At 41.5% G+C, this 27,325-nt stretch overlaps 1 protein-coding gene and 1 pseudogene across 1 annotated transcript; both read right to left on the reverse strand.

Moving 5' to 3' along the window:
• Positions 1 to 396: 396 nt before the first annotated feature.
• LOC133246818 (replication protein A 32 kDa subunit-like) lies at positions 397 to 1,394 on the reverse strand (annotated as a pseudogene).
• An 18,997-nt stretch (positions 1,395 to 20,391) lies between these two features.
• TMEM229A (transmembrane protein 229A) lies at positions 20,392 to 24,280 on the reverse strand. The gene has a single exon (XM_061414585.1). The coding sequence runs from the start codon at positions 23,718 to 23,720 to the stop codon at positions 22,623 to 22,625; it is 1,098 nt and encodes a 365-aa protein (XP_061270569.1). The 5' UTR covers positions 23,721 to 24,280; the 3' UTR covers positions 20,392 to 22,622.
• Positions 24,281 to 27,325: the final 3,045 nt, after the last annotated feature.

Consider the following 27,325-nt stretch of genomic DNA (forward strand, 5'->3'; position numbering starts at 1 on the left):
CCACAGCAAGAAGCCTCCAGAATGGGAAGCCTGCATTGCGTACTGTAAGGAAGAGTAGCCCTGCTTACTGCAACTAGAGAGAGCCCGACCACTGCAACACAGCCATAGTGCAGGCAAAAAATAAATACATAAAAAAAAGGGAAAATGATTATTTATTAGCCCATTTCCAGGTAAGGGATCTGGGAGCAAGACCTGGGTTCCATGTTCATACATTTAGTGGGAAGAAAAGGCAGCAGAAACCTGCCGCTGCTCTGACTGAAGGAGGAAACAGAACAGGCTCTGGGCCGGACTGTGGACTTATATGCCCAGTATCTTTGGAAACGACATACAAACTGGAAAACCAGGCCCCCAGAAGGAAGAGCCCCAGGGCTCTCTGTGCTTAAACACACACAACAGAAGTCGCTCAGTCGTGTCCGACTCTTTGCGACCCCATGGATTATAGCCCACCAGGCTCCTCGGTCCATGGGATTTTCCAGGCATGAATACTGGAGTGGGTTGCCGTTTCCTTCTCCAGGGGATCGTCCTGACCCAGGGATCGAACCCAGGTCTCCCGCATTGTAGGCAGACGCTTTACCGTCTGAGCTACCAGGGAAGTCCATCAAAAACACAGAAGAGTAGTAGTAAGTTTCAAAAGGATGTCAGTTGAGATCTTTTATAGATGAAATCTACTTCCTAGAAGTCAACTCGCCAATTATATGCACAGCTGGAGACAAGAGGCGGCAAAAAAAGGTCCAACTGGAAAATATCTCGGGTACCCAATTAGATCCAGTTATTCTGCATCTGTGGATTTAAAATGATCATCATCCACGGTGGAATAGATGTGTCCCTCGTTGCTTAGAAAATCCACAGCTAGCTTGGTTGAGGCTACGGACATGTGCTGGAGTTGGTTCTTGAGATCCTGAAAGTTCAATCCTTCAGGTCTTGGGCAAGCCTTGAACAAATTCAGCACCTGGTTCTGGGCCACAGTGAGGCCATTTGCTGGTATGAAGTTGTTCCCACCGAAGTTCCCAGCTTCACCCATTCCTGGATTGCTGATAGGCGCTCTCCCTGTTGAAGGCTGGCTGTTCGATTTGCTCAGCATCATGTGTGCATTGACTACTTCCAGAGTATGTGTGGTGAACTCATTCATATCCTCCAGGGCATGATCTTAAAGGCTACCAGGCTTTTCTTGTTCTGGAAAGATCTCAGATGACCAGCCACTTTCACATATGTTTCTGGAGGGACCACAGTGTTTTCACCACTGGCATCATCTGTGTCAACCCACTGGCGAACATCCATGGGTGCAGCTGTCATGTCATCTATCTTGTAAACAATGTTGGTTGCAGCCTTCTCTGCATTTCTGATAATCCGCACAATAGTGACCTGTGAAATCTCAACATTTCCAATTCTGAATACTTCATCAACCAGAGTAGCAGAAAGCAGCTGAGATATGGTACAGGGTAAAATGTGCTGAGCTCGAGGTCTGGATTTCTTTTCGGCCTGGGAAGCTGTCGGAGATCCAAAGCCCCCAGGGGACCGTGTGTAGCCGCCGGCTCCCCCGACAGAGGAGGTGCTATAGCTTTCAAATCCACTGTGCCTAAAAGAACACCCTAATTATCTGTGTAACCAAATAGAATCATACATTCTATTATGCTTATTGGGGTATGACCACAGGCCTATTGATAATTGTCCACTGTTAACTACCTAGGCTTAAGGCATATGATCATGGTTAACTTTGATTATATCTTTCTTTTTCCTTTGTTCAGACTAGTTCAGAGAAGCTTATACACTTAGGGTATATAAGGTTTTCACAAAACTGATCGGGGCCCTTGGCTAAGAGGAGACTCTGCCTTGGGCCACTGGTGTAATAAACTGCACTCCACTATTTGCATTGTCCTTCTGAGTGAGTTTGTTTCCTGAAACGTGTGGCTACAACGTGACTACACAGCTTTGTGCTCACGAAACCTTTCTCCTCCTCCTGGAGGAAGGATACAGGGCCAGGAGGGAGCAGCTGGCTTTACTCTCAGCTGGCCTCTGAGTTGAACTGATGTAAGACAGCATGTGTGCATGCTTGGTCATGTCCACCTCTTTGCGACCCCATGGACTGTAGCCTGCCAAACTCCTCTGTCTATGGGATTTTCCAGGTAAGAATACTGGAGTGGGTTGCCATTTCTTCCTTCCAGGGATCTTCCTGACCCAGGGATCGAATTTGCATCTCCTATGGCTCCTGCATTGGCAGGCAGATTCTTTACCGCTTGAGCCACCTGAGAAAACTGACATGAGAGAGATTAATGGGAAAATCAAACACAAGTTTAATAATGCATATACATGGGAGAATTGAGTAACTGGACAAAATGCCTGAAGCATAAGAGAATGTTGCCTTAAGAGCCCTCACCTAATAGGATGTTGGTTTTGTGGTTATGGCCTTCAGAGAGGAGAAAGGCAATTCACAGGGAGATGGAAAGGCAAATGTTTGGTAAACACATGTTTACTGGGCCCTGCAGAGACCATGGGTCACACAGCAGGCTGATCTCTAGGCCTTTCAAAGTGTTCTCCACCACACCTAATCCATAGTCTTTGCAGATATTTCTGGTGATAACTCTATCCTCAAAAATAGTTTACTTATCTCAATTTTTTTAGGCAGTTAAGGGGGAAGTAGCAAGAAAAGTTTCCAGTTTTCTGTTTCTTATAAACCTCATGCCAAAGGGGCATTTTGAGGTAGCAAAGTTTGCTCCCCTACTGTAAACAATTTTCTTATTTCTAACCATGAATTCCTACAGAAAATATGTGACATCAAAATCATATTTCAATGCAATAATGAATATATCAAAATATTTCAATTTGTTGTGGGTTTTTTGCTAATTATTCTAATTCTCTTTGTAGGTTTTGAATTTTGTGTCATATAAATGAGCATATCCATTTGAAAAAGGAAATGTTATAAAAAATGAAATTTAGCTAATTCATTTGAACCTTAAAACAGAGCATGAAAATATCTTTCTCTTGGACCACATCAATATTTGAGTGATAAAAATACATAATTCAATTTTACTCCTAATTAATATTCCTAGAGTTAAACCATGCTCATACTTTACAAATTTGTAGAAGGCATATTTAAAAAATATGCTACTATGACATGCTAAAGTAACCATTCTCTAGGGATGGTTAAAAGATATATAATATCTTTTAAATAAATAAATGATACAATACAATCTAAATAAATACAATCAAGAAAACAAGGTCATTTTAAATACTTCTTGTTGTGCCTAGTTGCTTCAGCCGTGTCCAACTTTGTGCGCAACCCCATGAACTGTAGCTTGCCAGGCTGCTCTGTCCATGGAATTTTCCAGGCAAGAATACTGGAATGAGTGGCCATTTCCTCTTCCTGGGGATCTTTCTGACCCTTCCCTCTTTCTTATTTGTACTTTGATAGCCTGGGGTTAAGTGGATTTTTCACTTTTTTTTTTTTGGACAATGTGGAAATAGGACAGGTACCCGGACTCTTCCTTTTAGGTTGGTATGTCAGTAAATTGTACCGCACAGTGGTCTGCGACAGGCTCAGAGTCAGATCATATACAATCTCTCTCGGGTAGAAAAATAGGAGTTCACTAATAGGATAGTAAAATAAATAGGATTCAGAGTCATTAGACCTGGGATTTCACACGGTACATCTGTGCCCTCCTAGAGAAGTGTCCTTGACTTAGCTCTGATCATAGTGCTTCCCTGCAGACTGCAACTAGAAGGGGTGTCTTACCTCTTCTGCTAAAATTATACACTCTGAAACCCAGCCTGTAGCTGCCTGAGGGAGAGTCGTAGAGGGCCGGGAACCAACCGTCTGTGTGCCTTGCTGGAAGCACTGTTTCAGCTTATTTGCTGAACCCAGGTCCTGGAACTTGCCAGCACCAATCTTTCAATTTGGTTATTCCCTCCTGGGAACAGATTGAAATCGCTCAAATCTGCCTTTTGTTGAGATTACTCCTAAAGCCACTTCATTTGCAATTGCCAGTAGTTGCCGTGTGCCTCTTGGTGGGTGTGAAAATCTTCGGATCATCATGGTACTTAGGATAATTTTTTGACAGCTGCACTTTCTGGAGAGTGGGCCAAACAAAGGCCCCCAGGCACCGCAGCGCCCCTCCAGGGAGCAGGTTTGCAACCTCGGTGACCCAAGGTTAGACAGTTTCCATTCACAGGTACCTTGAGGTTCTTTTTCAACCTCACCGCACCCTGAACCAGTACCTTACCAAGGTTGTTGGGTACCTTTGATCTTTAAATATCACACAATATAGACAAAACATTTTAAAACAGGAAGTAAGCCAGAAACTGGCACAGTGAATGTTTATTGAGATAATAAAATAAGAAAAATAAATTATGCAAGCTATCTGTTTATGTAGAGTACAGCAAAGGCAGGAGAAGTTTTTACATGTGGTAGTTCTGTCAGTTGTGACAAGATTATGTTTTAGTTAGAAATATCAAGTCCAGGGGATGTAATGAACAACACGCTGACCATAGTTAATAATACTGGACTGCATATTTACAACTTGCTAAGAGAGTAAATCTTCAAAGGTCTCATCACAAGAAAAAGAAAATGTGTAACTATCTGTGGGGCAGATATTAATGGTTCTTATTGTGGTGATCACTTTGCAATATATATATATAAATATAGAATCATTATGTTTACACATGAAATTAATATATTGTATGTTAATTTTATCTCAGTAAGAACATATCTGTATATACATATACATATATATATATATACATATATATATATATATATATATATATACACACACACACATAAAGATAAAGAGAAAAAGAAAAAAAAAGGTTGAGGATGATGTAGTGTTTCATCTCCCACATACTCAAGACTAAAATCTTACCATCACAGCCCCTCCTATCCCTCTTTTGCTGTATCCATTAATTTTCCAGAACCTACTTTCCGAGTAACTTTCTCCTGTCCACTCTGCCACAGCCTAACTCAGACCTTCAGCATTTCTTATCTGAATTATCACATTGACCTCCTGGTTTCTCTGTCATTCCCTAGTCTCTCCCTGCTAATCAGAGTAGTCTTTCTAAAACCCATATCTGCTTACAGATGGCTCACTCTCCTGTTTCAACTGATACCCAATATCCACAGGCTAAATCCAGTCGTGGCCTGGACTACACACCTCTCCCATCTCTTGATCCCTATTGCAGTCTTACCTTGCAGCCACTCCTCCTTTGATGTTCTTCCTCCCTGATCCTGCAGGAATACACCCTCTGCTCCCCTTCCCCATCCCAGTGAACTTTTTGTCCTTATGTTTGATCTAGGACAGGATTTGTCTGTAAAAAGTGCAGTTACCTATGCCCTTGTGGTTACAGAAAAAGGGTACTTAATACCCACTCTCATCAATAAACAGCATGATTCCAAACAGACTTTTATAGAAATCTTATGAGTGTGGGATTTTGAGATAGATACATGTATTATTTATGAGGTTTTTTTTTTTTTTTTTTTTTTAGTCTAACCCCAGTAGGTAAAAATGTACTTAAAAATTCCTATTAAGAAATGCCCCCTGGAATTTAAATGAGATTAGATCTGGTCCATGAGAGAAAGTTCACTCTCTCACACAATAAACAAAACACATAACAAAGGCTAATGCTATTTATGGAACAATTTTCATCCCTGAAAAATCATAGCTAAGCCTTCCTTTTTTAATTGAAGCCAATTTCTTTTATTTTTTAAATTATTAATATTAATCAGAGGACAACCGTTTTACCATGTTATGTTGGTTTCTGCAATGAATTGAAGAGTCAATTTACACATTTACATACTCAATTTTAACTTTACCTATTCAATCTCTGGCTTCCCTGGTGGCTCCAAGGTAAAGGATCTGCCTGCCAAAGCAGGATACACAGGTTTGATCCCTGGGTCAGGAAGATTCCCTGGAGAAGGAAGCGGCAACCCACTCCAGTATTCTTGCCTAGTAAACCCCATGGACAGAGAGAGGAGTTTGACGGGCTACAGTCCATGGGGCCACAAAGACAAGGACGCATCTACGTGACTGAGCATGCCCACAGGGTCAAATCTCTGTGTGAAAATTTTATATTATCATATATTTGGTCAATAAGGGAAGAAGTCAAGGAGTACTGAACACAAAAGGATAAGATTAGTTTAAATCTTAAATGCCACTGGGGACTGATACCAGCAGTGAACCAGTGAAGTTACTCAGTTGTGTCTGACTCTTTGCGACCCCATGGACTGTAGCCTACCAGGCTCCTCCATCCACGGAATTTTCCAGGCAAGAGTACTGGAGTGGGTTGCCATTTCCTTCTCCAGGGGATCTTCCCAAACCAGGGAAAAAACCCAGGTCTCCTGCATTACAGGCACTTTACCATCTGAGTCACCATGGAAGCCCACAGAAGTTCATTAATCAAATAGCAACTGATCGTGGCAAAGCCCAAGTGTTTGGGACCCTATTTAGTTGAGTGAATTCCATGGAGAGCTGCAAGTAGGAGCAGGGAGAGCAGAAGGCAGAACCAGAGGAAAGTCTCAGGTTCCTAAAAAGAAAGGGAGGAAAGAAATTAAAGGCTCTAAAAAGTGCCATCAGATGTTGGGAAGGCACATCCTTTTGTTTCTGAACAATGACAGGCTTTCTTTACAGCCTTCCCTTCACTCCATCCCCACATATCTATTCACACTGAAACTCGAAACTTGCACTAATACTCATTTCCTTCAAATAACACAAGACCTTATGTCAGAATTTCAAAGTTTTGTTTTCCCAAGAGCTTTGCTATAAGTTGATACAGAGGACCCTGCTTCAATTTCAGTTTTCCGGTCAGTTTATTTTTTTTAATTCTTTTATTCTCCATTTTTCCAATTTCCTCCCAGTTTCATAAGAAGAATCAGAAATGCAGTGGTGTTCAGCAGAGCCTCCCCTAGTATAACTGAAGGCCAGACATGCAAATGTGTCTCTATCTGAAACCATTTCAATGCTTTGTTTAAACACATAGCTTGAGGAACCAAGCTCTTCCACAAAACAGGTTATAGAAAAGTTATGAAAGTTGAAGAACTGTGTTTCTGAAACTCATATGACATATTCCTAGTTTATGGTCCTTTTTTATGACAGTATGATAAAACATGGCATATAAAATACGGCATAGAGCTGTGTAACTCAATATAGTAGCCAATAGCCACATGTGTTTATTACATCTAAATTAGTTAAAATTATATATAATTTGAAATTTAGCTCTTCAGGTCCATTAGCAGCATTTAGGCTATTCATTAGTTACATTAGCTCTGGCCTGATGGCTCAGTTGGTAATGAATCTGCCTGCAATGTGGGAGACCTGGGTTTGATCCCTGGGTTGGGAAGATCCCCTGGAGAAGGAAAAGGCTACCCACTCCAGTATTCCATGGACTGTATAGTCCATGGGGTCACAAAGAGTCGGACATGACTGAGCGACTTTCACTCACTCGCTTAGTTACATGTGGTCAGTGGCTAGCATGTTGGACAGTGTATGTGTGCTTAGTTGCTCAGTTGTGTCCAATTCTTTTTGTCCCCATGGAGTGTAGCCTGGGGCTCCTCTGTCCATGGGGATTCTCCAGGTAGGAATACTGGAGTGAGTGGCCATGCCATTCTCCAGGGGATCTTCCGACCCCAGAGACCAAATCCAGGTCTCTTGTATTGCAGGTGGATTCTTTACTGTCTGAACTACCAGGGAAGCCCCTGTTCAGAACAGATATTAAACACTTCTCACTGTGGAACATTCTATTGGACAGCATTGGTTCAGAGTAAGTTGATTATTCAACTATTTATCAACATTTAACTAGTTTGGTGAATGGACTCATTCAAGATTCAACTATTTTCAATATTTAACTATTTTGGTGAATGGACCTATTCAAGAAAGTTTGGTACTAGGAAAAAAAAAAAAAGTAGTTTTGTAGCAAGGCCATTTTTGAAGAGCCAGCTTTCAATCACAGACCTTGTCCATTTTGAGAAGTTTTTTTTAAATCAACCTTGTTAAACTGTTTGGAGGCATTGAGCTGATCCCTAACAGAATTTCTTACCATTGAAATAATTATATTACCCCAAGGATATAATTTGTGTGGTAACATTTAGAAATCTGGAGTTTATTAAGCCTCGAAAAGTTCATCTAGCTGTTTTGACAAGAGATTTTCACTCAGGCTATTTTTAGCACTTTTGGAAGGCTGATCATTTCTAACACCAGGGGAGACTTGCGGATGATGCGTCCCTTCGCTATGCTGTGCTTTAGCTGAAGAAGGAACATACTGAACCCTTAAACTGCAAACGGCAGTTGCTTAGGAGATCACCATTTCCTTTTGATACTGTCTAAACTGCTTGATTTGCATGCAGCTTTCCAAAGTAATATGCCATTTTCTGGATTTTTAAAAAAACAAACTATTTCATTTGGCAAAGAAAACTCAATACCTTGCTATCTATGTTTTCTGTTTTATGCCACCAAAGCAAAGCATCACACAGATAAGTATATCTGGAGTTATTTATAGATCGCCTAGAAATAATATTAGGAATTCATGTCTGTGAAATGGAAAAAAATACCCTATAAACTTAATGGAGATGTAGTTACCTAATAATAGTTTCAATACATTGAAAATTGATTTTGTACTCTTGCATACCCAAGTCAAATATTTTAAATGCCAATCTAAAAATAGTTTCTTTGAAATTAAATGAATTGACTCCGAGTATAGTTGCCCTCTAGGGCCTCTGTCTCAGCCTCTCAGAAAGGCCTGGAGACACAGTGTCTGTGTTCAGAGGTTCCCAGAGAGCTAATTTTCTGAGTAACAAATACACAGACGTTAAAGAAAAAAATAAAAATGGGGAGGGGCTCAGTTAAAAATCTGTGCATAACTAGTAATAAAGGTTAAAATTAGGACTGGACAAAATAGAACTTGTCCCTAGAGAGAATTAAAAAAAAAAAGCAATGAGGATGACTCTATTATGTAACATTAAAAGGAGAAAACTAAGAGCCAACTCCCTTTTTTTTTTTCTCAGTTGTTCTTCTTCCCTGTGGAATGATACAGCCCTGAACTTTCTGAGAGATAGATAATGTTGCCTAAAAAGAATACTGAGGGACTTCCCTGGGGGTACAGTTGGTTAAGACTCTGTGCTCCCAAAGAAGGGGGCCCAGGTTTGATCCCTGGTCACTGAACTGAAATACCACATGCTGGTGTAGCAAAATTAAAAAACAAAAATACTGAAATGGAGTCTTGTTCCTGTCTCTTACTAGCTGTGTGGACAGGTAAGTTTCAATGACTTCATCTATGTTTTTTTGTTGTTGCTCAGTTATTAAGTCATGTACGACTCTTCCCAATCCCATGGACTGCAGCATACCAGGCCTTCCTGTCCCTCACTATCTCCCAGAGTTTGCCGAAGCTCATGTCCATTGAATTGGTGATGCTATCCAACCATCTCATCCTCTGCCACCCTTTTCTCCTTTTGCCTTCAATTTTTCCCAGCCTTGGGGTCTTATTTCCAATGAGTCAGCTGTTCGCATCAGGTGGCCTTCAAGTTCTGGAGCTTCGGCTTCAACATAGGTCCTTCCAATGAATATTCAGAGTTGATTTCCTTTAGGATTGACTGGTTTGATCTCCTTGCAGTTCAAGGGACTCCCAAGGATCTTCTCTAGCACCAATTTATAGACTTCATCTATAAACTGTAGATAATGATAATAATCAGTAGTAATTAGAATAATCACATAGGATCATTGTGGGAATTAAAAAAGAGTAAATGCTATGGGCTGAATTATGTTCCCCACCAGATTCACATTTTGAAGCCTCAACCTCCAATGTGACTCTATTAGGAGATACCACCTGTATAGAGGTAGTTAAGGTCAAATGAGGTCACTAATCCAATAGGATTAGTGTCTTATAAGAAGAGAAGGGGAGAGCTTGCTCTCTGTCCACCATGCAAAGACAGTGAGAAGGCAGCCATCTGCAAGCCAGGAAGACAGTTCTCATTAAAAAAGAATCCTACCAAACCTTGGCCTCAGATTTCTAGCCTCCTGAACTGGCAACCCACTCCAGTGTTCTTGCCTGGAGAATCCCATGGACGGAGAAGCCTGGTAGGCTGCAGTCCATGGGGTCGCACAGAGTCGGACATGACTGAAGCAACTTAGCAGCAGCAGCAGCAGAACTGACAAAGTAAGTTTATGTTGCTTCAGTCAGCTAATCTATGGTATTTTGTTATGGCAGCCTGAGCTGACTGATGCAATAAGGTAGGATATCAATGGCAAGGTCTATGTCAGACTTGCTGACATTTAATCCCACAGCATTCTCACTGCCTATTATCTAGTTGCTATTGTTTAGTCACTAAGTCAGAGAAGGCAATGGCAACCCAATCCAGTACTCTTGCCTGGAAAATCCCATGGATGGAGGAACCTGATAGGCTAAAGTCCATGGGATCTCGAAGAGTTGGACACAATTGAGCAACTTCACTTTTCACTTTCATACATTGGAGAAGGAAATGGCAACCCACTCCAGTGTTCTTGCCTGGAGAATCCCAGGGACGGCAGAGCCTGGTGGGCTGCTGTCTCCAGAGTCGCACAGAGTCGGACACGACTGAAACGATTTAGCAGCAGTCACTAAGTCAGGTCTGATTCTTCCTTGACCCAGTGGACTGTAGCCCACCAGGCTCCTCTGTCCGTGGGATTTCCCAGACAAGAATATGGGAGTGGGTTGCCATGCCCTTCTCCAGGGAATCTTCCCAACCTAGGGATCGAGCCTGCATCTCCTGCCTGGGCAGGCAGATTCTTTACCACTGAGCCACCTGGGAAGCCCTGTTGTCTAGTACGTGCACGATAAATTTTTACTAAATGAATGAATGAATCAAGAATCAGAGTTAGTCATGACATATAGATTTAAATACTTTTTGAGTAGAACGGACTTCAGACTTTCTCTGGGTTCTTTATTGGACTGCATATATTGGGCAGCATGCAAATCCAGTGCAATGCCAGTCTTAGGAGTTTTTCCCTCTCTACCTTTTTCCTCCACCTGCCTGTGTAGACACCTACATAGAGAATGCAGCTTGGGATCTAGAGTGTCTGAGTCCAAATTTTGGTTCTTTCACTTGCAAGCCTTGGGCAAAATGATTAACTCTCCCATGTGACAGTAATAGCCTATGTAAAAACCAAGATAATAATAGTATTTACATCACCAGGTTGCTGTGAGAATTAAATGAACAAACACATGTCATATTTAGAAAACAAATAGCATAATCTAGCATCCTTCCTTCTGTGCTTTTATTCCTCTTTCTTATATATCTTGAAATACACTGGTCATTAACTCTGTCCTTAAATTTAATTTTAGGCTGAACTTGATGTGTTGACCTAAAACAAACAGATTGCCAGATATTTCTCCAGAAAAGATAGATTTTTTTTTTTCAGGTTCAGCAGAGAATCACAATGCAGAATCTGCCACCACAGCCATCCATGTGCAAGTCCCCACATTGCAAAGGAAGAAGAAACTTTCACAGATGGGAAAAGGCTGTTGGGAGAGCCAGAGTGAGTAAAGAATCCACAGATTCTCACTGGCTGAGTCCTTTTGAGGAGAGGAGTCTTTCTTTTTCTCAATGAGCTCTGTTCTCCTTGCAGGGTGTGGAAGCTCCCATCTCTATTTAATTGTGGTTTTGTTGATTAATTTTACAGATGTCACTGAACACATTCTCCTCTTCCTCTCTTCTGTTGTTGACACTATTGCATTCTCAGGATCTCTTGCCTATCTGATCATTTATTTCCATATCTTTTGCAGGCTTCTACTTTTTACTTACTTTCAGAGGTCCTCAGGGCTCTGAGTCTACAATTTTAGCTGGCTGGTTGCCTCTGCTTCTCTCTCTTGATTTGCACAACCATCTTATCACTTTTCATCGTCTGTTCTGACTCTTGATTATCTCTGAATCTATATTTTAGTCCATCTCCTCTGTCATAATGCTGGTCTCTTTCTCTCTATCATCTTTTTCATCTTTTGTATAACAGCCTCATAACTGGTCTTTCTCTACATGTAATCTTGTCCTTTCTGATCTGTTTGCTTTCTAAAAATGCAAGTTGCAAAATGCAAACCACAAGTCCTTTGCCTGCTTAAAACCCTTAATTAACTTGTCAACATCCTTAGGAAATGGTCCTCCAAATTCTAGTGTTTCCATAAAGCTTCAAGACCTGCCTCTTGCCTACCCCTCTAGCTCAGGTCTCACTCTTCCCCCCACCACTCTGCTCAACCAGATACAACAGGCTTTGAGTTACTCAGTGCTCTGATACTCACTTTTGCCAGGTCTTTGAGCATGCTGGGCCCTCCAACTAGAATCTTCCCAACATGCTCTCTCGCCTAGGTGACGGCACCGTTATTTCCACCTACAGCATCTTTCTGTAGTACACTTTTGTTTTAAAATTCGCATTTTCCACTCTATGAAAAAATAATTGCCTATGTCTTCTTACTTTTTAACACAGTACACATTTAAATAGCTGTTGACTAGATGAATGAATGGACTCGTCTCATTTTCCTTGTGCTTATTTTAACTCCTTTGGTTCAAATGCTTTGATCTGTGTGATGGTTAATTTTATGTATCAATTTGATTGGACAATTGGATGCCCAGATATTTGGTCTATCATTATTCTGAGTGCTTTGGTGAGGGTTTTTTGGATGAGTCTAATCTTTAAGTCAATAGATAGAGTACATTGTCCTTCCTAATGTGGGTGAGCCTCATCCAATCAGTTGAAGACCGGAACAGAACAAAAAGACTGAATAACAGGAAATTCCTCTCACTCAAGCGGAACATTTGTTTTTACCTGTCTTCAGATTGAACTGAGACATCAGCTCTTCCTGGATCTTGAACCAACTGGCCTTTGGATTGTAACTACATCAGCGGCTCTCTGGATCTCCAGTCTGCAGACTCACCCTGTAGATCTTAGGACTTAACAGCTTCTATAATTGTGTGAGCCAAATTCTTATAATACGTCTATCTGTTTATCTATTTACATCCTAGTGGTTTTGTTTTTTGGAGAAGGCAATGGCACCCCACTCCAGTACTCTTGCCTGGAAAATCCCATGGACGGAGGAGCCTGGTAGGCTGCAGACCATGGGGTCTCGAAGAGTCAGACATGACTGAGCGACTTCCCTTTCACTTTTCCCTTTCATGCATTGGAGAAGGAAATGGCAACCCACTCCAGTGTTCTTGCCTGGAGAATCCCAGGGATGGGGGAGCCTGGTGGGCCGCCATCTATGGGGTCGCACAGAGTCGGACATGACTGAAGCGACTTAGCAGCAGTAGCACAGCAGTTTTGTTTCTTAGGAGAACCCTGACTACAGTCTGCCAGTAATATTAATATTTGAGGTTGGAAATATAGAAAGAAGTGAACCAGATTCATAGCTAATAAATCATAAATCTTTACCACCTGCCACTAGAAGCAATTTTATGACTTTAACTAAGTTTGAATTTTCCTTGGAGAAGGAAATGGCAACCCACTCCAGTATTCTTGCCTGGAGAATCCCATGGCCAGAGAAGCCTGGCCGGCTATGGTCCATAGAGTCACAAAGAGTCAGACATGACTGAAGCAACTGAGCAAGCATGTAAGTTTGAATTTTATTTTCATTTCTGTTCAAAAGTTGCCCCAATCCAGAAGGTCATCAGCAAAAACAGTGAAGAAAATCAAGACATCAGTAGGGTGCAAACTGGGTAACTCCTTCTTTTTTGGAGTGTCATGTGATAAAAGAAGCACCACCAATCAGTTTTTAGAAAAATTCACATTTCAGAAATAATGTTTTAAAGGATAGTTAAGTTCTCTAAATAGCTTACAATTTTTTTTTTTAAATTATAATGTGGCTAAATTCTTTAAGAGAACTACTTGAATTCTGTGTCTTGCAAAAGAAGTTGCTCAGGAAAGAAGGAAGACTATGAGAAGATTAAGCAATTTCTACATTTTTTCTAGGTACTTGGTGGATCTAATTTATGTTCCATAAATAAACGTCCCATTGAAGTCACATGTTGCCACCTGGCGGCATTCCTAATTCCTGTTTCCACTATTGAATTATGTCTGGCATGAGAATTCATATATATTCACCTAAAAAAATTTTGAGCACCTGCTCTGTGCTAAGTTCATTGCAAAGTGTTGAGAAAACACAGAGAATGACATATGCCTGCTCCCAAAAGTTGAAACTGGAAGAAGAGGGACAAAAGAAATGAAGAATGAATTCAATGGCAACTTTTCTGTTCTTCACTCTACTTACCTTCATTTCTCTCTAATTCATTTTCAGACCCGGTAATGAATATGGGACAAGCACAGATCCAGGCCAATTACTTATATCAGAAGGCACAGGAGCATGAAGAGGACCACTGGGTTAACGGCAGTCTATAGGAGAGAAACCTAGAGGATGTATATAAATGAAAATTTAACAGAAACAATGATGTGACTGAGCTGCTAAAAAAGCTAATAGTGATTACTTTTGTTCTACATTTGCAGAAATAAAGTGTTTAGATCAAAGTAGGTAATAGTTTTACTACTGTATATTTTATTATATATTGCTAAAGGATCTTGAATACCTAGCCTGGAGTAAGATAATTAAGACACACTTGGAAACCTTTGTTTTGTCTATGGATGAAATAGTTGGAAAAATAAAAGTTACAGATGGGGGGTCCTTCTGGTAAGAATTTTCTAACTATCAAGATATAAAACAAAGAAATGAGTTGGCCTGAGAGATCTGAATAAGTACAAAGAGCTCTGTCATTAGAAGTGATCAAGAAGAGGATGGACAGATTCCTGTAAAAGATAATCTAGAAGAACTAATTCTTTTGGCTGGGAGTTGAATTAGGTGGTGTTTAGTTATCTTCTCAAGCTCTTAAAGTCCACAACTTTACATTTAAATAAGCTTTAGACTGTTTACCTGTGCATTGGGTACACACATCAATGACACTTTATTAAAATTTTTATAGTATATCCAATAATATCATTTCAGAAAAGACAAACTCAGAAATTTCATCAAATAAGTATCAATAACAATAAAGTATGAAAGAAGATAGTGAAAAGGCTAGCTTAAAACAATATTCAAAAGCTAAGATCATGACATCCTTTCCTATCACTTCATAGCAAATAGATGGAGAAAAAGTGGAAACAGAGACAAATTTTATTTTCTTGGGCTCCAAAATCACTGTAGATGATGGTGACTGCAGCCATGAAATTAAAAGATGCTTGCTCCTTGGAAGAAAAGCTATGACAAAACTAGACAGTGTATTAAAAAGCAGATACATGACTTTGCCAACAAAGTCCATATAGTCCAAGATATGGTTCTTCCAGTAGTTATTTATGGTGCGAGAGTTGGATCATAAAGAAGGTCGTGAACTTAGTTGCTCAGTCATGTATGACTCTTTGTGATCTCAAGGACTGCAGCCCTCCAGGCTCCTCTGTCCATGGGGATTCTCCAGGCAAGAATACTGGAGTGGGTTGCCATGCCTTCCTCCAGGGGACCTTCCCAACCCGAGGGACTGAACCCAGGTCTCCCGCACTGCATTACCATCTGAGCCATCAGAGCCCATGAATACTGGAGTGAATAGTCTTCTCCAGGGGATCTTCCCAACCCAGAAATCAAACTGGGGTCTCCTGCACTGCAGGTGGATTCTTTACCAGCTGAGCTACTAGGAAGCCCAAAGAAGGCTGAGCACCAAAGAATTGATGCTTTCAAACTATAGTGCTGGAGAAGACCCCTGAGAGTCCCTTGTACTGCAAGGAGATCAAACCAGTCAATCCTAAAGGAAATCAACCCTGAATATTCACTGGAAGGACTGATGCTAAAGCTGAAGCTCCACTACTTTGGCCACCTGATGCAAAGAACTGACTCATTGAAAGAAACTCTAATGCTGGGAAAGATTGAGGGTAGGAGAAGGGGGCGACAGAGGATGAGATTGTTGGCTGGCATCACTGACTCAATGGACATGAGTTTGAGCAAACTCCAGGAGATAGTGAAAGACAGGGAAGCCTGGCATGCTGCAGTCCTTGGAGTCCCAAAGAGTCAGAGAGGACTTAGTGACTGAACAGTAGCAACAATAAAGTGTAAATTTTGGTACCCAACCAAACTTAGCATGTGCAGTACTTTATAAACATAAAATTTTCTTCATAATTCAAGTCTTACATGGTATAAAGACCTAGAATAATATTTATTAATGTGAATCATTTTAGCCAAAGAAAAATAATGTAAGGACTCTCTAAGACTATTGAATACTATCCCTTTCAATGTACATTTTATTTCTGCCTTTATTATTCTTTTGTTTCTGTTTTGCTTGCTGAAAATATCATCATTACAAGTAAGTAGAATGATAAATTTTGTTAAACTCTTGTTTATAAATACTTGAAATCTGAATACTGGTTCTGATGTACTCCAGGGAACTCTTTTATTTATTTTTTCTTCCTGTCTGCTCATTGTTTCTAATAAAAAGTTAAGATTAAAAATAGATCCTCTTCAGAAATGAACAAGAGCATATTCAGTTTAACTTTTGTTCCTAAAAGTTAGTGGGTAATCAAAATGATATGACAAACTTTCTGCATGTTTCTCTCAAGATTATTTTCAAATATTTAAAGTTTCAAAACTGAGATCCTTTGAGATTAATTTTATTTTTATCATGCATGGAGTATAAATGTTAATAAAATACCTTGCATGTAATATAAATATTTGTAGGAAACCCATCAAAAGTGAGGCTAGTTCTCTGCTTAATATCATAAGTGTAATTTTTTTTTTGAATGGGAGAATTGATCCATGGTATCTCTCATCCTTTCTGGTTAGCTAATTGCTTCCGTCACACCTGCATCTGCTCAATGCATTTCTTGATGAAGCTGGTAGCTTCAGGGAAGCTACCAGGAAACTCTCCCAGTTTATATTCCCAGGTAGACCTGGGCAGCAACCAAAGGCTTTTCATGGGTTGAACCAGTTGAAATTCCAATGACATAAGGAGGATTCCTAGTATTTAATTTTTCACTCTTTTGCTTGCAGCCAATGTTTGTTTGTTTATTCTTCTGAAGTAATTTTAATTTGCTCAAATCTCTCAAGGTCCTGTTGCCTAGACTTAGTGAATAAAGCCTCATTTGAAAATATACAATAAGTAGACAGTGAGTATTATGGTAAAAGAATGAAACATTGATTTTTTTCCTTTTAAATAGAGAAGATCATCTCAAACTGTTTCACTGCAATACACAATCTGGCTGACCAGTATTTGTTAGTTCCTGGAAACTTTGAGAAGTCAAATAGACTGGGGTGGGTATTAACACAGCTTTGTAGCTTTCCCATTTAGTCTTTGCATGAAAAACACAGTTAATACTGTCAATAGTCCAACCTGAGCTAAGAAACCATCTGTCAGAGATGTAAAGAATTCCAGCCTTGGATAGAAGGTTGGATGTTATTAATCTTCATGGTTTCTTTAGATCCTTAATTCTTAATCGTGGTAAAGATATATTTTCTTCTAAATGGGAAAGTTGATCCATGTGACTTTTGGATTATAATAGAATTTTTAAGAGGTTAAGATGAACATTAAACTTCTCTGTACGTCAAGGATCAGCCTGTCTGTGTTTGTCTCTCTCCTTAGGAACACTCGGGTCATTTGTTTGACCATTTATGCAAAGAGAATTCAAAGATTAAAGAAAAAAAGTCTCCATATTTACAATCTCCTTATATTAAGAAAAAATATCTAAAGGAAAATTTATACACATCACAGTTTAATTTACAACGTGGGTTTTTAGCAACTGGAAGTCATTGCCTGTATGATAGCTTCACGTCTCCATGTTAAAAATTAGAAAGAGGTCAATTTTAATGAACAGAAGTCCACACAGACAAGTGCTATTTTTGTATATTCCTCTGGTACCACATCCAAGAATAGAAAGGAAAAAAAAACTGGCAACAGAAAAGAACCATCTTTCCTTCCAGCATAAACTGAGGCATGTGTTGGATGGAGAAAAGGGAAGGGTGTTCCATTTAACTCTTTCTGAGTAAAGGATCTTAGTTCTATTAAGCACTGTTGGAAAGTATATTGGAGACAGTAAATTGGATATTATATTTAAAATTGAAAGGTAAAGTGTTTTTTAAAGTCTTTTAAAACAAGCAAGGATCAATTTTACTAAAATGCTGTCAAATATTACAATACAATGACTTATCATTCCAAGTCTATGAGTATAACTTCCTTTCCAAATATAGTGATTTTTTTAAATGTACTTTGGAAATGGAGAGAGAACCAAAGTAATCTACCAAAATTCTTTCTCACCATCTTTTAAAAATAGAACCAGGTCAATTATGCCAGCAGAGACTATTTCAAAACAGTAGAAATTATTATCTTTTAAAGGGGTAGGATTAACCAATTCATAATTCTTAAACAACAAAGCACATCATATTTTTCTGAGTTTAACATAAAATGTCAAATATTTGTAATGAAATATTTATAGTTAAGTACAGTGAAATGTGTGAAATACTGAAATGGATTATCAACATTACTGGAGTCCTGATATAACACAGGAACATCTATATTAATTGATACCATGAAAAACAAAATTTCTCTTTAGATTGAAAGCTGAGATATAATTGATTTAAAAATTAAAGCACTTTATGTAAGAAATTTCAGCATTGCCTAAGTTAAACATGGAATGAGAACCACAGTTATTACTTTTTTTTTTCATGTTTTTCTATTAAGAACTTTCTTGGGACTTTTCTGGAGCCCCAGTGGTTAAGATGCTATGCTTCCAAGGCAGATGGACTGCATTCAATCCCTAGTGGGGGGATTAGCATCCCAAATGCCATGTGGCCAAAAAAAAAAAAAAAAAACTTTCTTTAACTCTAAGGTGATTAACTGAATGCAGAACAAATATCTCTGCAAAAAATTTTAATTTTGGGGTTGTATAGCTTACAGTGAAGCTCATTCTGAATGCTATATTAAAGAAGAGAGCCTTAATTATATATATTTCTTCTTGCTTGTGTTGTGAGTTATCTTGAATTTTGATATATTATTCTTATATTCAAGATCATCTGACTTCAGATGAGGAACTCTACTGCAGAGCACTGCTTGACTAGAAAATCTGTCATCTGGGAATTAGAGCTAGGCTGACTATCAGTTATGCATCTTGGTATTAGCACCCTGTTATTTCCAGAGACTAAAAAGGCAACATGAAAGAGTATTTTTGCTACTAGTATCTAACTTTTATACAGCTGCCCTTGCATCTATGATAGTGCCAGAGAAGAGAAAATACAGATTGTAAGGTGAAATCCACAGGAGATCCCAAATCACTGTGGCCGTAGGTTAAGGCATGCCAACCTTTCTGTTAAGAACAGAGCCTAGAGTCCAGCGTCCTTGGATTCTGTCTAAATAGCTGTATGGCTTGATTACTTAACCAAGTTATTTCTTTGGGCTTCAGTGTCACTGTCCTCATGAGAAAGAGTTGTTAGAGGTTTAAGTAAATATGTATGTGTGTGTGTTTGTGCCAATGTAGGAGACGCAAGAGACCTGGGTTTGATCCCTTGGTTGGGAAGTTCCCCTGGAGTAGGCCATGGCACCTACTCCAGTAGTCTTGCCTGGAAAATCCCATGGACAGAGGAGCCTGGTGGGCTGCAGTCCATGGGGTCACAAGAGTCAGACATAATTGAGGGACTGAGTACACACACACACACACACACACGTATACTTAAGGTATATATATATATATATCATATATGAGTTGTTGTATCTTTAATTTATATCACATATGAGCCTAAAATATTATGTATTACTTAAAATTAAATACATATATATGAGACATATGTAATATATTCATTTAAGATATAGGTAAATATATACATGTATTTATTTAAAAGTATATACACATGTTAATAGTGCAGTTCTTGGTAGGTGGTAAGCACTACCTAAATATTAACTATTATTATAATAGTTAATATTGTACTGCCTTATCATTTCTATATCTGAACTACTAATGATTAACCAAGTTGATCAGTCTGATGGTTCTTTCCTTTCCTTGCTTTTTCTTGAAAGGTTCAAAATTGCAGCAAATGTTACTTTTAAGAAGTTGAGTAAACACAGAATGAGAAGCCCTAAGGCAAGGTGCTGAGTTAACAGACAGGCTAATCACTTCCTGAATACAAATGAACAGGGCTCTTTGTAGAACTAGCACTAGGGACTGTTAATGGGCTTTTGTTTTACAGACTGATGGATTGATATTCCAGGGAGAACCCTGATGAGAACCCTGACATCTGCCTCTCATAACCTATTACTAATACTAAAACAGTAGCCTTGCAAATCAGCATAATCTCATATAAATCAATGCACTCACATTCTAATGTGAGCTCCATCAGGACAGAAATTTTTGTCCATGTTGGGTCATGGCTGTAGTCACAGAGTCCAGGCAAATGCCTGAAAAATAGCAGGCTCACAATAACTATTTCTTGAATGAATTGAATCAATGAAAAATCTTGAACTTTTCTTTAAATAGGATTAACATTAAAAGCAAAACAAACAAAATAGCAAGCTTTTTTGATGAGTTTGGCCTGAGAATCCTGGTTAGCAGTTTAAGCAAGCTGAAGGAGCAGCATGTAAATGACAGAAGGGTGAATACATACATTTGGCCAGTAGTCCAGAAGCTGTGGATTTGGTTATGACTTCACTGGAATGCATGGTGTGGAGCCATGCCACACTTAACTTCGACTCATGCACATGTGACAGATTTGAATTACAAATATTTTGTCCAGCATCTGACTAACTTTAGTGTCTATATTTACATTTTATTTTTCTCCCCAGGTTTTCAGAAATCTTTTCCACAAAGTGACACTTTTATTCTCTGCAAACATTTAATTACTTCCAACAGTTTCTACTCAAGCTTTGACTGGCTAAAACAATCAGTGTGACAGAGGAGAGGAGAAGCAGAATTGAGCTGATCTCCCAACAGTTCTGCTGTGAAGTGAAAGTGTTAGTTGTTCATCATGTCCAACTCTTTGTGACCTATGGACTGTAGCCTGCCAGGCTCCTCTGCTCATGGGATTCTCCAGGCAAGAATACTGGAGTGGGTTGCCATGCCCTCCTCCAGGGGATCTTCCCAACCCAGGGATCGACCCCACATCTCTTTTGCCTCCTGCATTGGCAGGTAGGTTATTTACCACTAGTGCCACATGGGAAGCCCTTTTACAGTATAGACAAGCTAACAACTTGAATAGGAATATATATTAATTTGTATACACTCCAAGCTTTCCTAATTATCTTTATAACAAAAACTAAGAAGGTATTAGTCATCCTTGGATGAGCTATACTCAATTCTACTTGTCTTTTCTAAATATAATAAAAACACAGTAAACAAATTTAAAGTACATTATTAATTGATTAGCCATGATTTCTCAAATGGTTCACATCATCTTATTTAACTTGGAGCTTCCAAACTTTAAGAACAAGTCACCAAAGAGCTATCATTGATTTATAATGCACATAACTACATTGGACTTTAATCCAAGAACTCTGTAGGGGACCCAAAGGAAACGGAAAAATGTTTACAAGTGAGCCATGGCAGAAATAGGCTGAAAACACATATCTGTATCCTCTGAAAACAATTAGGGCTAATACAATTAGGGTGAATATTCTAGTTCATTTTATTCCATGGGATTGCTTTTACTCTTGAAACTCCATATAGAAAAGAGTCCTTAGGGTTAGAACACTATTAAGGATGGTATAATTTTGCATGGCCCTTGCACATGTAAGGTAGACATTTTACATGATTGCATAAGGACTAAAATTTACAGCCAAAGATAACACAGGATCTGATTAAAGTTAACACATTTGGCGTTTAAGGCTAATCCACATTGGAAAGCAATCATTTCCAGGAAGGAGATCAATATCTTAACACAGTGTTACCTGTCTGAGTTGCTAAAAAAGATTTCTTATCTAAAAATCGATTCATAGGGTGTGTTTTCAAATTTGTCAGCTTCTTTTCATTTGTGTGCTATACAGAGGCACTTTAAAAGCTATTAATTGTGGTTTCAGAAGTACAAGACACTGGATTTCAGCAGTCACTGGCAAACATGGAAGGAAATTAAAATGACATTGGATTAAAAGGAAAGTAAGTGAAGTTGCTAGTGAAGTCGCTCAGTCGTGTCCGACTCTTAGCGACCCCATGGACTGCAGCCTACCAGGCTCTCCGTCCATGGGATTCTCCAGGCAAGAGTACTGGAGTGGGTTGCCATTGCCTTTTCCAAAAGGAAAGTAAACAAATCATTAAATCAGAAAACTTCCCCGAATCTTGGAAAAATCACTGGTGTCTGAGTTGAAGAACTTCCTTACTTAAAAAAAAAAAAAAAATTGGTAACTATCACCCACCTACGCCAAATAAGTGCAAATAAGTGAATACTACAGCTTTCTGAGGTTAAGGTATGATGGTTTGCTGTTTGGACTAGTGAGGGTTTTAAAATATTGATGAGTTAAGTACTTAGAGTTACATTTCCAGCAATATTTCAAAGTATTATCGTATTATGCATACGTTGCCAATAGAAAAACTAAAATGTCGAATAAAACAGGTTGGTGGTAAAGTTTAGTAAAAGGTATAAAAATTAAAAGGCTAAAAAAAACCAAAAACCCCTCCGTTTTATTGTGTAAAAATAAATCGCCTTCATTCATGAGACTCCAGTGCCCCCTTTTTTTGGTCTTAGTTAGATGGTACGTATTGCACCCGCCACAACACATTGGAAAGTAGGTCCTGGTACACACTAAGGAATATCCAACCAGGTAAATACATCAGCGTGATAAGGCCCATGAAATTGAGCGGATAGTGAGAATAGTCCCAGGAACAGGCGCCCCAAGTGCGGAGTCCCAGGCCCCAGAACAACTCCCACGTGTAGATGAAGATCACGTAGAAGGGTACTCGCTTCCAGGTGCCCCAGCCCCGACTGTAGTGGAGGTGGAAATAGAGCTTTTCCACCACAAAACTGCAGCTGCCGTACATAAAGAAGGACCAGAGCGACGTGTGGCCGCTGCTCGTCCCGTCCCCGGGCCCCAGCAGGTTAAAGAAGAAGGTGAAGAAGATCTCATCCAAAAAACCGTGCATTCCGAAGAAAAGGAAGCGGAGCAGGTCCGGCAGCCCCTGGTTGGGGGCTCCCCCGGCGCCCCTGGGACCGCGAGGTCGCCGCCGCCGACCACCGGCTGTCGCTGGGGCCCGGGCGCCCGAAGGGGCGGGGGGCGCGCCCCGCAGCTGTTGCCGCCGCTGGTACCGCAAGTGCAGGAAGCGCTTCAGAAACACTTGGCAGTGGTAGAGCGCCAGCACGTACTGCAGGGCCAAGTCCAGCGCCCCCGGCGCCGCTGCGCCCCCCGGCCCGCCGACCCGGCGGAGCAGCGCTCCCGCCAGGGTCTGCAACCCCACGTGGGCCGAGGGGTAGAGGAGGAAATTGAAGACGAAGGCGCTGGGGCAGCGCCGCTGCTGCAGGTAGACTTTCTCCAGGGCTAAGTGGGTGAGCGAGTGCAGGAGGCAACGGTAGGGCGAGGAGAAGCCCAGCATCCGGAGGTCCGGACGGCGAGCGAAGCGGTGCGCCGCGGACAGGAGCACGTCCAGGGTGACCCCGTGCATCCCGTAGAAGTAGAGGCGCATCCAAGCCGGCAGCACGGCGCCCTCGGCCGGCGCTTCAGCAGTGGACAGCGGCTCAGGGCAGCTGGCGGCAGCCTCGCTTCCCCGCCCTCCTGGGGCCCCCGGACGCCTCGCCGCGCCGCCCCTCCGCGCGGGACCCTCGTCGTTCGCGTCGCTGCCGGCCATCGGCTCGGAGGCTGCCCGGGCGCCCGATCCCACGCCGCCACCGCCGCCGGGTGCGCCGAGCTGCTGGGCGGAGGGGCCGAGCCCCGCGCCGCCCTCCGGCCGCTGCTGGCCCCCGGGGGGCGCGCGGGGAGCTCCGTCCCTGCCGCGGCCCGGCGGCGGCCGGAGTTGCTGAGATCCGGGGACGCGCGGGCCGCCCTGCTCGCGGAGTCCCCCCTCCGCGACCCCGCGGCGCCCTCGCCTCTAGTCCTCGGCGAGGTGCCGCCGGCCGGCGCCCGCGCTCACCCTGCGCGGCCTATCGGGCGCCGAGGCCCGGCGAGGGGCGGTGGCGCCGGGGCTGCGAGGAGAAATGCAGACGCTGGTGCAAACCCCATCTCCTCCGCGGCTCAGCCCCGCCGCCTCTGCTGCAGGCTGTGGAAGCGTAACGCGAGCAGCGACGCCCCTTCCCCCGGCCCTCCCCATGGCCCTCTCGGCCTGGGTAGACCGACCTCTCCCGCCTTCGCTGCCCCCTCCCTCCCCGCCCCAGCCCTGAGCGCGGAGCCCCGCGGAGTCCACTGGGGAAGGCCCGGCCCTGCGTCTCCCTTCGCGTCCCCCGCTCTGCACCCGGCTCCCTGGCCGGGCAGGAGGCTTGGCTGGGGCGGAGGCATCGCGCGGAGAAACACCTAACAGGTGTGACTGCGGGCCCGTGGGCATCCGTTTTATCTAGGGGACCGGGGCCAGGGCCTGGCTGGCGAAGAGGAATGGCGAGGCGCCACCGACCAGAGGCTGCGCCCGAGACCGAACTGTGGTGCTGTATATTTAATGTCCTTTTTCAAAGCCAGCTGTGTCCCAGTCACTGAGGATAAACCGCAGACTCCAGGCCGGCCGGCCGGCCCCCGGCGGTTCCCTGTAGTGGGGAATGTTGCCCTGGGGCCTGGTCCGCTTTGTCAGTCTCTCCTGCAGCGGTTTGTTTGCTCCAGTCCAGGGGCCTGAGTCCCCCAGAAGTTATAAAATGATTGGAAGTCAGTAGGGTCAGGCACTGCTTTATTTTAAATCCGGAATAGTACCTTTGCTCGTATTGGCACATCCCGGTGCCGAATTTTCTCCTTGCAGAACTAGGTCAACGCAGAAATGGAGAGTGAAATAGAGAGCAGAGCAGGAATTCGTTTTTTCTTTTCTTTTGGAGGTGGAGAGGGTGGGAAGAACCCAGAATTTTGATGTGTTCCACCGCTTTTTCTCCAATTTTGAATCAGGCTTAGAATTGGAGATAACCTTCCAGGTAACTTATACTGACAACTCCACCCCCCCCCCCCCACCCCGGAAAAAAAAGAAAAGAAAAAAAGCCCACAAATCGTGTCTAGGCGGAAACTAGGTAAGAGTTCTAATTTGTAAGGAGTTCAGATGTTTCCTGGCTGGAAAGCTGTCTGGGGAATCCCCCCCACCTCCTTTGGGAAAATTAAAATTCTGAGGTAGTTCCTCCATTTTTAAAGCAAATTCTCTTCGTTCTCTCCCCTTCCTCATTTCAACCTTACAATCTGTGGTTGCTAAATTGTTGGCAAATTAAGGAAGACAGAGAAATAAGTGTGGTGAGGAGACACGTTTTAAGGTGGTGTTGACACTTGAGTAAGGCTAAAGTTCTGACGGGTTTTTATAAGCTTGACTAAAATGTGGTTACTTTGTAGATTTCTTTTGACAGCTGTCAAAAGTCAGAGAGTGGATGCTGTCATGCTAGGGACTGAATCATCAGCTAGCAGGCACGTCAAACCTGTTTTGAAATAGAGTTAGCTGCCCAAAGGCCTGAGCAAATACAGTGAATGCTGGCTCCCTAGATATACCACCAACATTTAGCTTTGCTTTGCCACCAACATTTAGCTTTGCTAAAGCAGAGCTGAGTTTGTTGCTTGCCATGGCAAGAAATCTCTGAATCTTGACAAAGTCTTAATAACATCTTGGAGTGAGGAGGACCTGCATGCATGCTAAATTGCTTTATCCCTGTCTGAATCTCCCACCCTATGGACTATAGCCCACCAGTCTCCTCTGTCCATGGGATTCTCCAGGCAAGAATACTGGAGTGGGTTGTCATGCCCTCCTCCAGGGAATCTTCTGACCCAGGGATGGAACTGAATCTCCTGTGGCTCCTGCATTGCAGGTGGATTCTTCACCTCTGAGCCATGGGGGGAGCCTGGAGAGGACAATGTTGGGCTACTTAGGAGATTTTTAGAGTCTAGTTGAGGATGGGTCTTTCAATACAAGGGCTTGGTTAGAATTGGTTAACAATTTTGATATAATAGTTTAGGTTTGTTATACACAGCAAGGTGAAGGTGTGAGGTGAGGGTTTCAAAAATGTTGAGAATAAATAGTAACCTTTTTTTATCTCCCTGGGGAAAGATTCCTGGAATAGTAATACTGTGTTGAGGAAGAGAATAGTAAAGTCATGCTAGTGAAGACAGTTAAATAAAGTCATACCTTGTAGACAATAAACTGTCAGTAGTGTATGGTCTTGGGTTTGCACAATCTAATTGTGAGGACCAATTTGAAATTCAAGAAGGGAATGATTTAAGTAAGGACAGATAAAGAAAATAAAAGAAACAGGACTGACATTGAGTTCTGAAATGACGCTCATCCTCAGTATGAGTAAAGGGTGGGGGAAGGGGAGGGAGGTTGATTGACAATTCAGTAATACCAGATCTGTATACTATATATTTTAAAAAAAATAACTATATATATATATTTTTTGGCCATATCTTGCAGCTTGTGGTATCTTAGTTCCCCAACCATGAACCAGGGATGGAACCCAGACAGGTAATGAAAGCAGCAAGTCTTAACCACTGGACCACCAGGGAATTCCTGTATTCCTATATTTGTGAAAAATTTGAATGTGTATTTCTACAGTTTCATTTATTTTATATAATCTCTTCTTTCCTAATTTCTTGTATAGTATTCTAAAGTTCCAAATTAAAGAATTTTTTTCTATACATGGCTTAAACAGAGGTGATTATTATTGCTTGTTGCCAAACACAGAAAGATTGAATAAAAGCTCATAAACTTTTTTGAATATAACATTGTTAGGGAATCATCATAGAAACCTGCCCTGTTGTTCTATTATTAATATATGCCTTCTTTTTAAAGCTGCTTCTTTTTAACTGTATTCCTTTTACTCCTCTTTTCTAATATTCTAACAGGGGAATCACATGAGTATCAGGAAAGTTTCTCTTTGTACTTCTTCCTGCTGGCTTTTTTATGTCCCTTTATATTGTTAATTTTAATTTCAGCCCTTCTTTTTTGTCCCAGGAATTTCTTGGAGCTCCTAGTTTATACCAGGAAGGCTGAGAGTGGGATTTCCTTGAGTGGGGCTCCCAAGGAACAGTCTTGGAATAAACTCTTTTAATTCATAAAGCTTGACAAGAAAGCAGTAAGTTGTTTTGATAAAGCTTGCTTAAAAAATAAAATTTCACCTTGAGCAGTGTCAAATCAGAAATACTTCCTGTGTATAATCTGTGCCTGCCTGCATGTGCCTTACCTTAAGTGCACCTGGGAGACTATTTTCCCTATTCCAGTTAATTCCTTTTTTTTTTTTTTAAGGAAGTAGCTTCTTTTGAATAATAATATTCCCTTACATTGATTAGTGG

This window comes from Bos javanicus, chromosome 4 (assembly GCF_032452875.1).
Source record: "Bos javanicus breed banteng chromosome 4, ARS-OSU_banteng_1.0, whole genome shotgun sequence".
Classification (NCBI taxonomy): Eukaryota; Metazoa; Chordata; class Mammalia; order Artiodactyla; family Bovidae; genus Bos; species Bos javanicus.